Consider the following 12,692-nt stretch of genomic DNA (forward strand, 5'->3'; position numbering starts at 1 on the left):
GTATCAAAATTTAGATAGTTTAAAAACATATCCTAGGAAGAGCTGCTAAATTGCTCTTCATCACTGTGAGCCCTGAGCTTTCCAACATTGTTGTCATCAGGACTATAAACTGTACAACCGTTTTGATTTCCCTTTACTCTTGCCAGTTTTCAAAAAGCTGGTGTTTAGATGTATGGCTTAACTGAACTGTAGTGTGTAACAAACATATGTGACATCCTAAGCATCGATAGCTTTATAGTTTACTCTCACCAGAGAGTTTGGATGCAATGCCATGAGTTTAAGAACATCTCTCTTCATTATAGAAGAAGTTGGATTCCATGGGTTCCAAGAGGCGAAGAGCTACCTCGCCTTCCAGCAGCATCAGCGGAGGAGACTTTGATGACGGCCACCACTCCACAAATATACCAGGCCCAAGCAGAAAGAGGAGGAGACTTTCTAATCTCCCAACTGTAGATCCTGTTAGTACCTTCTTATTATGCACAACTTTCTTTCTTGGGAATACTGTATCCCTGTCTGGGAAATGCTGGATTGTGAAATGGGTGATTGTATGTAGCACATATACACTGGCCCTGAATCTGTTGCTGCCTTGCCTAGGCTTTGTTTAGGACCTCGTTCAGTTTTGACTTGTACTTGTGTCCCCAGTTTCATCTTTTTCTTTCCTGTTTTCCTTTTGCTTCTTTTGTTTGGTTTTTTTTTTTTTGCTGATGATTTTAGCAGATGGAAAGATGTTGGAGAAGGAGCTGAGATCATAACATGCAGAAGTTGAGGGCTGTGTCTGAATAGCAAATGCAGAGAGATAAGTGGGGAATGGCACAGGCAGTGATTGCTGAAGTGTACAATATCTCTGTTATGCCTTTGAGTTAGCATCTAATTTTAATTAATTGCAGGGCAGAAGAACCCCTGTCGTTCTTCTAGATGTCTATAACTTGGAGAGAATTATACTGAATTAATTTACATTTGGAGTGTTTTACTTAGAATTAACGTTGAAAGAAAGCTCCCTATGTTAAAAAAAATAATTCTGCAGTACCTGGCACACTTCTCAAATATTGTACTAATGTGAGATGCACCAATTTCTTCACAGTTCTGCCTTAGAGCACGCTGTGGATTGGCAGCTTGTCTTTCCCATTGTAAGCAGGCATTGATTTACCTCCTTAAATTTTCTCCTTTTTCATTACTTTATTGTTCTTGCCTTTTAGATTGCTGTATGCCATGAACTTTACAACACCATCAGAGATTACAAAGATGAACAGGGCAGACTCCTTTGTGAACTTTTCATTAGGGCACCGAAGCGAAGGTAAGACCGTGGTTCTGGTTAAGCCTTGGACCTGCAATTCAATCAGGGAGTAAGTGGATATTGAGGAATATTTCAGCATTAATAGCTATGAAAAATTTAAGCTAAATTTGTCTTAGTTTCACACCAGTGTTTGCTCTGAATATTTGACGTAATTATTCAATGGGCCATGCTAACATTGGTGCCCTTTTTCATTCAGAAAAGGGTACACTGAATTAATTTAAAATTATATCTGCCTAAAGCATCTGTGCCTTTGACTATAAAATATTCTATGTAAGTGATGAAATGTAATACCAACGACATACCTTGGGAAGGTTAATACAAGTGACCCCTGAAAATGCAGTAGATAGAGTTAGAGACTGGATTTTATCTTGGAACTCAAAAATTGAGGATGACAACAGAACATGTGCTAAATTAAGCCTACTAGTAGACCACTGTCCAGATCTTTTAGCTGTAACAAAAATGTATTGGAACTTTGTTTTATTTAGTCATAGATAGGTACAAACTTTAGTGCTGTGGTTTTGGTTTCACTACTTGGAATGTAATACCTGTTTTTGTCATTGCAACAGAAATCAGCCAGATTATTATGAAGTGGTTTCTCAGCCAATTGATTTAATGAAAATCCAACAGAAGCTGAAGATGGAGGAATATGATGATGTGAATGTGCTGACTGCTGATTTTCAACTTCTCTTTAACAATGCGAAGGCTTACTATAAGGTGAGGAAAATACATATAAAGGCTCAAATTACTTGTAAAAGTGGTAGAGATGTTAAAATTCTTCCTTGATTTGGCCAAAAACCTTTCCAGTTTAGCCTTTATTATTGGTAACTGCTATGTGTGCTGTTCTCTTATTTGCATATATTTCTGTAAGGTTGACTGTATTATTGTCAGATGTCCTATTATAGCTATTTCTCTACGGAAAGCTATAATATAATGTGGGGAGGATCTTCATGTAGTTTTCCAAAAGAGATAAAAAGCAAAAATAGATATGTAAACTGAGAAGAATATTTTTCTAACAATCCTTTTGAAATAGGATGGATTTTTTTCCCCTAAAGGATGAGTTTATAAATAACAGCAAGCATACAGTAGGAGTGTTGAATCTTTCTGTTCCATTGGCCACTTAATCAAACAATAAAAAGGCACATTGGTCAGTGATGACAGATTGTGAGTGTACGTGATGATCATCAAAGGTGCCACCTCCATGTCCATTCCCCCAAACTGGCTATGTGTTATATTTTAGATGTTAATGATTTTTATTGCAGTTGCCATAAGGAAGTGAGGAAAAAGAACTGGATTAATCTTGTTTAATGGCAGGCTATGTTAAATGCATAAAACTGAAATTGTGTGTGGCTACTGAGACAGCAAATCTAAAACTGCCAATATTACCTTTCCTGTGTCTTTCACTGTGGAGATGATCCAAATGTCTGCTTTCTGAATGACCCAACCAGTGTAGCCAGGTGACATTCAGAAAAGCAATGTTTATTTTGTGTACATTTGTGTGTCTGTGCAGCTTTTTGGAAAACAACCAGATTTATGGATTAATGCATTTGCATAGTACAGTAGAAGACGTACAAAGATTTCTAAATTCATTGTGTATTCCTGAAGCTTTGCAAGGCACTTGCCCATTGATGTTGGCTGTTTCACGGTTTCTACGTGAAGGAGGAGGACTTGGTGGCAGGAAAGAATGATGAGAGTTTAACAGAATGTGTGCTGCCTTTGCCTACAGAATAGTGGACTCAATGTTATATCTGTGTTGTAAAAATCTTGCAGGTAGAATAGAAATAGGTAGCTATCATTCTAGGATGAAGGAATGTTGGCATTTCCAGAGAAATATGGAGTTGCAAGCTGGAGGTATGGTACACAAACATAACCTCTTCTTTTTTCCTCTTTTACCTTACCCACGCAGTTCCAATGACGCATATAAAACAGGGACGGCTGATTCATTCTCAGGGTCTTTATTGCAGCAGGTGTTTTATTGGCAGTGCTGGATTAGAATAGAAACATTTTGGTTTTTTAATATTTCAGTTCAAGTCTTACACTTCTAAGCATCTTGCATTAATATAGAAGGAAGCAGACTAGTGGAGCAGAATACCCTTTAAATCTGTTCCTCTTAATTAGCACCTGGTCTAATGTCTTGAGAATATTTAAGCCTAATAAGGTAAGCTTAAGAATAGTTCTCATGTTGGTTTCTCATTTGTATTACAAGTTGTCAGAGGTTGAGAGTGAAATAAGAAGAGCATAATCAGCAGTAGTAAGGTGACACATCTGCAGGAGTACCTGAAACAGAGGTTAAGTGACAGAGGAAAGGGAATGAAAAATACGTAAGAGTGGAAAAGCAATCTTTTCTTCTGGGTAATGTTCTTAAGTAGTAATGGTAATGGGCACATGCTTGTCTGCCACTAACAACTCCCTATTTACAGAATGTAATTTGCTGACTAATTCTTCTAGCTCTTCCAAAATATATACCTAGATGTGTACCCAGGAGGTAGCATGTTGCCAGGTTCTTTGGAATTTCACAGTTAGTGCTGAGTGTAAATCATTTCAGTGCTTTCAAAGGTATTGGCACCATTATTCTCCTTCTTCTTCTGTAGAAATTAATTTTCAAGTGCCGCACAATGGCAGCAGTATTGGCTTAAATCACATTTCTGGCATACTGATATTTAGTCTGTTTTGAATATCAGTAGTGTTATGCTGCAATTTCTCCACGTTCATCTAATAGGCTTGTCCAGGCCTCAACCCAAGTAATTTTATTGCTAAGTTTTATGAAAGACTTAAGATGCTTTAGAGTGATAGAGGTTTTATTTTCTAGTGCTTATTGCGATTCTCAACATATCTGTTGAAGAACAACTGGAGTAGGAATTTTCCAAGTTTTCTATTATTTTTTTAATGCACTTAATACCTTTAAACTAATAATTTATAAATCTCCTTTAGATAAGAACGATCTGAATTTTGAGTAGAATGTTTGATTTGTTTTTGCAGCCTGATTCTCCTGAATATAAAGCTGCCTGCAAATTATGGGAGTTGTATTTGCGCACAAAAAATGAATTTGTTCAAAAAGGTGATGCTGAGGAGGAAGATGACGATGAGGAAGGACATGACAATCAAGGCGCAAATTCTGAATTAGTAAGTGTGGGCATGACAGTTGCAGTTGAAGGAAACTGTGGCTGTGTGTGTCAGCTGTCTCTGAGAGGGAGATTGGCCTCCACATGTAAAAAAGCATTAAGTCTTTTCATAGTGAAATTATGCCCCAAAATGTATTTCTTACACAGGTTTATTCGTTAATAATTTCACAGCATTGAATGTGTGTTTCATTTTTGCCTGGCAAAAAAAAAGTTACACTGTTTTCTGATATGGATAAAACGTAGTTCTGGTTTAGTTGAAACTAATATGGTGAGTGCTTGATACCATCCATGCCAGCACCGAGGTTTGATGCAAGCAGGCTTCATGTCCAAGGACATCGTTTTTCAGCGTGTGTCCCATGCAGGTAGTACAGCTGTTCCCGGAGTGTTTTATAAGCCAGATATGATGATAGAAAGTTTGAGCTTGCCTGGTTTTTGTGATGTTGGGGTGCATGTTTTCGTTAATGTTGACAACCAAGTCTGTTCTAGCAATACAGAATGTATGACAGTCTGCAGTGTAAATGTGAAATTAAAGTTTTCTCATGTGCTTTACCTAAATGCGTAAACAATGTTGCTTTCAAAAGTTGCACCCCTGTTTTATAGCTGATTTTTTCTGTCTTTGAAAAGTAAATTCATGTATTTCAGTGCAACTTGAAGCACTCCACTATGGCTGCTATTAAAACTTCTTCTGATTTCAATTCTTATATAGTCATCTCCAGGTTACCTGAAGGAAATTCTTGAACAGCTTCTTGAAGCTGTAGCTGTTGCCACAAACCCATCAGGACGTCTCATAAGTGAATTGTTTCAGAAACTTCCTTCTAAAGTGGTGGGTATTTTAATAATATTGATTGTGTTCTAAGCTGGAAACCTGGACATTTGTATAGCTGATGTTAGACACTATGATGGGCACACTCAGGATGCAGTTCTTTGTTACTATCTCTTCAGTGGCAAACTCCAGCTGTTTTTAGAACTTCCCTCCCTTCTTTGCTCCTACCCACTCATTCCCAGCCCTTCCTTGCAGATTTGGGCTTGCCATGTTCTGCCAGTTGGGGTAACTGGGGTTTTTTTGGTGCAGTTTTTAATCTTTTAAAATATGTCTTTCGCTATTCTGTTTCAGGGTGTGGTGTAACAACTTTAACCAGCATAATAAATACTCTGAAGGCCATCACACATGTATTTGGCTTTCAGACAGCACTGTTCTTTTATGTCAGTTTGTTGATGAATTATAATTCCTTGTATCTGCCTTATGATCTGACTTGCCCAAATTGAAGCCTAGTGCTGTGTTTATGAAGCTTACACTGTTAACTGCAATTCACCTAATAGCTCATTGTCTAAGCTATTAGAACAATAGCTTTATGACTGTTTATAGTAATATATAAATTATTTTTGTTTTCCAGCAATATCCAGATTATTATGCAATAATAAAGGAACCCATAGATCTTAAAACTATTGCCCAAAGGATACAGGTACAGTATGAGCATATTTATGTGTCGTGGTATAGACTTGTTTAACAGTAAGCATTCTAAAATAGGTAAAAGCCAAAGGTTATGGTGGTAGGAAAGGCAATGTGTTTTTCCCCTCCTACTTAAAAGTGTGAATGCTGTGCTGCTTTAATCTTCTGTCCTGGGTTAAAGCTGCAGAAGTATAACTGTGTTGAAGATCAAGCATTGTATACTGTAGTGTGCTGGCACTGAGCCTGAATATCTTGAGTTCCTTGATGTTTAATGGTTTAAACTAGTTCCTTGGCAAGTACTGCTAATGTAAAATATTAAGGTATTGAAGCTTGGTCGTACATTATCATCACCTACTTTTGTTCTAGTGCTATAAATAGATGTTTTGTACTGATGCATTTTTCATCTGACTTCTACAGGAATTTGAAATACTGTTCTGTTACTCTAGCATTCTGTATAACAGTGAGGCATAGCACATAGACTAATTGAACTAGAGAATGCTGCTGTAAAATAACATTTTGTCAGAACCCTTCAAAATGAAGATAATCTGATGTATTAAGTATTTTTTCAATCTTTGACTTAACATTTGTAAGCTCTATAAGGATTTAGCACTGTTTGTTCCTTTCTTTTTTGATGACTTTTTCCAGATACCTATCTGTTCTCTTTATAGAATGTTATTGTTTTTCTGTAAATGTTCCCTTTATTCTATATGAAATCCCTTTGCTTTTCACTATTGACTTATTTTTCATGCTATCTGAAGGCTGGCACTTTAAGCAGTTCTGGTTTTTTGTCGTTTAGAATGGAACTTATAAAAGTATTCATGCAATGGCCAAGGATATAGATCTTCTGGCAAAGAATGCCAAAACCTACAATGAGCCTGGATCACAAGTATTCAAGGTTAGTTTCAGTTGTGCATAGTTTGATTTGAGTTCAGATTTTTTTCTGCTGCTTTCTGTGCTGATTGATCCTTAAACAAACCTTTAGCATAAGGCCCTAAAGACTGCTTACATTTTTAAAATAATTGCTATTAGTACCTTTACCTTTTTTTATATTGCTTTTAGTATAACTGAGGTGTATGTAATTTTTTTTTTTCTTGACGTATATGATTTTTTTATCCAGAGATAAAATTTAATTGGAAAGAGTTACATGATTTCTTTGGAGGAATGGAGGATCCCTGTACTTGTGGTTGAAGTTAAAATGGCTGAAACTACAGGTTCAAGTGCTAGTGGTAGTACTCAGCTGTTATCTCTTTCCAGATTGCAGGAACTGTTTATGGTTTTCATCATAAGCTTCAAAACCAGTCATGCCTTCTTTGCATAGTTTTTGAAGTTCTTCTTCCTTTTAGCCATATTTTTGTGACCAAATTGCACCTCCCATCTTTTTTGTACTTAGTTCACCAGTGTTTTGTGTACAGATTATCACACTGTTGTTTCCATGTACTCTGGAAGTAAGAGAAATTCAGTGGTAAATTATTCCTTTGTGTGCTTGGTTTTTTAAGGGCTTTGTACTGAGAGACCTTGTGTATGTGTGACACTGTTGTGTAAGTGGCTCTTGGACTTTTCCAATTGCACATCTGTTTGGGTTGTAGTTTCAGTTCCTAGAGATATTATTCATGCTTGTAACCTCACTCAAAACTTGTAATCTCTATGTTGTGAACTGTTATCAAGTCCATGGGTGAAGAATGAGAGAGAGCAAGCATTGTAAAGCTCGATGATGGCAGTAACTTTTTGATTGCAAAGGCACAGAAACTCATTTGCCTGCTTAGTTTGAAGTGGTATTTGTGTGTATTTGCAAATTGTAGTTGTTTTTGGTTTTTTTTTTTAAAGGCTATGGCAAACAATGAACTTGAAGCTACTCAGCTCTTCTGTTCAGTTTTTACAGGCCACCCTTGGGTGTATTTCAGGCAGACTTTGTTCTGTGCTTCATTTCTCATGAAAAATTGTTTTGTATCTAAATGTAAAAAAGCCTTCATTTTTGTTTTTGTTTTAGATTTTTAGGTAGATGGATATACCTGACTATAACATTATTAACTCAACATTAAACAAATAAATTCTTTTAATTGACAGGATGCAAATGCGATTAAAAAAATATTTAATATGAAAAAGGCTGAAATTGAACACAGTGAGTTGGCCAAGTCAAGTCTCCGAATCAGGTACTGCAAATAGAGTTCTTTATAAAATCTCTCATAAAAATGTCTATAGACATTCCCTTAATTTTGCTGTGGAGAATATAGTGGGAAGTAATTGCTTGGAAACTTAGTTTGTTGTTGTTTTAAAAGCTATAAATCATAAAATAGTTTTTGGAAGGAAACTTTTATTGAAATACTTCTGTGGTGAAATATATGTGATGTACTTGATTATGAAAAACAGCATCAGTGGATCTTTTATAATTTAAGCTATGGCCAACTCCCACCACGTGCATTTGTAAGTTAACAACAGAAGAGGAATTGTGAGGAACAAGGTGCTTTGTTGTGCTCTGCTTTATGAAAAATGCTGGATATTCTTGAACCTTGTTAGGAGCTGAAACGTAAGAGCTCAAAGTTAATTAGGTAGGGGCAAAAGCATAGGAACAAGACCTCAGGCAAAAGATAAAGATACTTAGAGGGAAGTCCACATGATATAAACTCTTGTTTGAAAACCAATTTCTAGCTATGAAAAAAGGCACAGGACACTGAGGATCTGGACTTACTAATCAGTGAAACATAGATTTGGTCTTGAACAGTCAGGTATAAACCACTTTGATAGCTCTATTTGTTTGATGGAATGATTTTATTTAGGAAACAGCATTTTCTTCCTGTGAAAATCCATGGTGTACAGAGAAGTGATGCAGCCATTTTAGATGTTTCTTATCTGAAATGCAATTACGTTTCTTCTCGTTTAAACTTACGAGTAACGCTCAAAAGAAGGTTTGATTATTATTTGCCAGTATGAGCTGTGTCATTTATCTAAAAAAATAAAGCAACATCTTGCAAGTCATCCAGGGAGTTAGCAAACTCTTTACAAGGTGGAGTCTCTTTATGTATTTGAGCTGTTTACTGGTATTTGATACTGCAAAATAACTGCTGTCATTTCCTGCAAAGGTTTCTATAGTACAGCTGAAAACACTAGCACTCCCTTTACTTTACTGAAAGGCAGTTAAAATTTTTTTATTGTCTGAAAAATGTGTAGATGGTGTGTCAGTATCAAAAGTATTGCCCTGGATTATTAGGTGTGAAAGAAATGGAAGTTACCTGATTGATTTTTACTATTTGGAGCTTTGAGACATTCAACCTATATAGTGGTGTTTCTGGTTCATTTGTTCAACATTAGCTTGCTTCCCATGTTTGGGTGAATCATTGTTGGAACATATGAAAATGCAAAAGCAGAAAGGGAGTAATTCCTTACGCACATATTTCAGTAATTTTCCTCCTTAAAAGTACGTGTAGTGCCAGAAGACACTGAACATACATATGTGTTTGCTTTGCAGTAACTAGAATCACATGTAGGCATAGAAGTTTCCTATTTAAATTGTGATTCTCTTTTCTTTTTCTCACTGTGTTGGCCATTGATGAAGCTCCGGATGTCACATATGTGTGTCATGTTTCATTTTGAGGATTAGCTTTTTATTCAAAATAAAGCTGTTTGCATAAGAAGGGATGACAGATAAATCACACTGATATTTGTTAGTCGAATTCCTCTCTTGCACTGCCAACCCATTTCCACTTCTCAGCTACATTATTCTAGATATTCTCTTATGTACTGTGTTCTCAATAGACTTGCAAATCCTACAGTAATCTGAATGTTAGAATAATTGTCAGCTCCCTTCTTTATCTCTCTAACTTGGCAAAAAAACCCCAGAAAACAAACAAACAAACCCTAAATGCAAAAAAATTTGGGGTGAGAGAGAAGTCTTGTGAAAGCCAAACCTTCCACCTGCTGTTCTGCATTTCACTGGTTGCCTTTTTCATCAAAACACTATTCTTTTTTTGTTTCTTTCTGCTGAAGCTGCATCAGAGAATAACTTGTTTTTATTTAAATCCCTAACTGCTTAATTGTCTCAAAGCAGGGGGTCTCCTTTACCTATTGGTGAGTTTGGTAAAACACCCCCATAAGTTCATTTAAAGTTAATTCACTATATTTTTCTCCTGAATTTACATCTGTGTCTTTTTTTGTCATTGATGGATCAGGCTCAAATTCATCATTTTCTTTTGTCATTGATGGATCAGGCTCAAATTCATCACAACGCTACTAACCTGAGTTCTGCAGACGTGTTGCCTCTGTGTCAAAAATCACGCTTTTCTATCACAGAATTCATTGTGTCGTTTGTCATACTAAATTGCTCTTTGTTGGTGCATTTAACTGTCCTCCCTTAAATAAAGTGACAAAATAAAGTTGCTTGACAATATGCACTGTCAAGCAACTTGACAGTGATTTGGTTAAGTATTGATAAAATGTGATTGGATCTGTATGATTAGCTTCACCTGGATGCGAAAGAACATTTTGTTGGCTGCTTTCACTGCTATCGTAGGCTGAGCTGTGTGTATAGCTATTAATCCTCAATCTAAATGTTACTTTCCTCTGACTTTATAAACAAAATTGATATTAATGCTGGGACACTGAATGTATCTTAGTAATACTTTACTTTTAGCTTTAAAGCATTTTATATCTGTCTCTGAAGCTTTTGGCTGATCTGTCAGAGGAATTCTGTGAAAAGCTTTACGCTTGCCGCATCTTTTCTTGGGTCTAAGGTGGGCCTCTTTTTTTTCCCCTTCTCTTCGCTTATCTCTTCTGCCTTAAGGACTCCATCAAATTTGACTGCTTCCAAGCTGACAGGTCCTTCCTCACAGGGTAAAGGCAGTGTTGGTGATGAGAGAAATTCTTCTAACAAATATTATCGGTAAGTAAATTGTAGACTTGGAGGAAAAACTGGGTCGTCATCATGTAGAAATGCTAAAATTCTGGTGTGGTTTTTTTGGGAGTTTTTTGGGTGTTTTTGTACTTGAGAGTGCTCTTCAATTTTGACTCAAATACTTTTGAGATTCAAATATATTTCAGTCAAATATTTATCAAGTATGATTTAATAAGTTACTTTGCTGTAATTACTGTTCCATGTTTGATTTTATATTTAACATTTCAAAACACCTGTCGTGAAATACTCTGTATGCAATTATTTCCTTAGAAATGTTCTGAAGAAGGGTATGTTAAGCTTCATTACAGAATAAAACAGGTGAAAAAAACCATGGAAACGTGTTGTAAAGCTAGAAAAATTATATTTGGAGAGTAAAAAGAAATAGTAAGTAGGACCAAATAATTAAGAGATGGATAGTGGAAATCGATGGAGCCTGTGAAAAGAAAATACTGCATTTGAGATGCATTTATGGCAAACTTTCCAAGAAGACTGGATTACTGTAGGCCTTCTGGTTCATTCTTTCAGTCATCAGTTGAGGATTTTGGTGCCTAGCAGAGGTCTTGTGTCTGCAGTCTCTGGGTTACTGTCTTGAAACTGCACCCGGCTAATTCCCTGCGTGTATAACTCTGAAACCATGGCTTGACACAGCAGCTGCCAGGGTCTTTAAGGGACTGAGCATTTGTAGAGAGTTGGTGTCATTTTGAGCATCTCATCTGCTTTTTCTCAGTCTTCACTTGCTCCCACAGGGTCAGGCTGAGCACATTGCTGGAGGTGCGTCAAGAGCTGACCCAGTAAAGTAACAGAGATTGTCAGGCATAGCCTGCAGTGTAGGTGTGAAATACTGTCCCCCAGGTTTGGCACTAAAGGGAGGAAGAGAGGGGTAATGAAGAAGTCTTCATGAGACCATAGCCAGCGTGGACACCGATTTACTCCACCTAGAAAGCAGAGAAAGCTGCTTCACCTACAGGCACACTCTGTGTGCTGAAATGCCTGAGGTGGGGCTGGGTGAATGGGTGAGGATTGCATATACAGCATACAGTGTGCTGAATTCCTTCATGTAGACAAATCCCCATAAAACAGGATCAAATAACAAAGTTATTACTTGGAAGGGACTTGTTATCATCTCCTTTTTCCCCCAATAATTCAAATATTTAAGTATTCAACATAGGACAGAAGATAGCTAGCTTGAGCTCTAGCTTTCTGATTGTGTGTCCAGTTTTTCAGTTTGATGGACCACCTCTTAAAACAGAGGCAGATTTATGGGTCAGTAACAGTTTCTCATGTTAAGGGTCCCGGTCTTTTCTTGCATAGTCATGTCTGTACTCCTGATAATGTAGACAGCAGTCAAGAGCTTCACTTATTTACTTACACGCTGTGTGTGACTGTTAATGGTTAACATTATAACACCTCTTTTTTTTTAATTTTGCAATTTTTTTTACCTTTTGTCTTTTATAGTAACAAAAGATCAGCCCAAGGGGATCGTTTATCAGCAATAACCATGGCATTGCAATACGGATCAGAAAGTGATGAGGATGCAGCTTTGGCTGGTAGGAACTGAAATGCAGTTTCTCCATTTATTTTCTTTAATGAAAATATTTGGAATAAGCAAAACTGTAGAGCTCCTGATACATTAAAATATCTTTTATTTGAAAAATATTTTGCAATATTTTGTCTTAGTTGTCTTGTCTTGGTAGTTACATTCTCAGTAACTTCCTTGTATTCATCTCAGAGGAGGTTTAAAAAATGGTTTTGTACATGTACTGTTGTTTTATTTTTTGTTTACATTATTTCTGCATTGATGTGGAATGGTGCATCTCTTCAATATATATTTTGGGGCATTTATTTCACACCTGGTAATTGAATTGCATTCACCACTGTTTTCCAGTGGATGGATATGCTGTAGAATGTTTTGAATCACTTTGTATCTTGCTGCAAGCAAAAGCA

The 12,692-nt window shown here is 36.6% G+C and overlaps 1 protein-coding gene across 1 annotated transcript; it reads left to right on the plus strand.

The window, feature by feature from the left end:
• Nucleotides 1-317: 317 nt before the first annotated feature.
• On the plus strand, nt 318-12,295 carry LOC104519737 (protein polybromo-1; the record flags this gene model as incomplete). Its single annotated transcript, XM_029086424.1, has 10 exons — nt 318-458; nt 1,197-1,294; nt 1,861-2,008; nt 4,271-4,414; nt 5,120-5,236; nt 5,808-5,876; nt 6,660-6,758; nt 7,928-8,013; nt 10,638-10,736; nt 12,204-12,295. Coding segments are annotated over exons 1-10 (1,093 nt in total), but the record flags the coding sequence as incomplete, so codon positions are not given.
• Between the last annotated feature and the right edge of the window lie 397 nt (nt 12,296-12,692).

Source organism: Antrostomus carolinensis, unplaced genomic scaffold (assembly GCF_000700745.2).
Source record: "Antrostomus carolinensis isolate BGI_N321 unplaced genomic scaffold, ASM70074v2 scaffold39458, whole genome shotgun sequence".
Taxonomy (NCBI): Eukaryota; Metazoa; Chordata; class Aves; order Caprimulgiformes; family Caprimulgidae; genus Antrostomus; species Antrostomus carolinensis.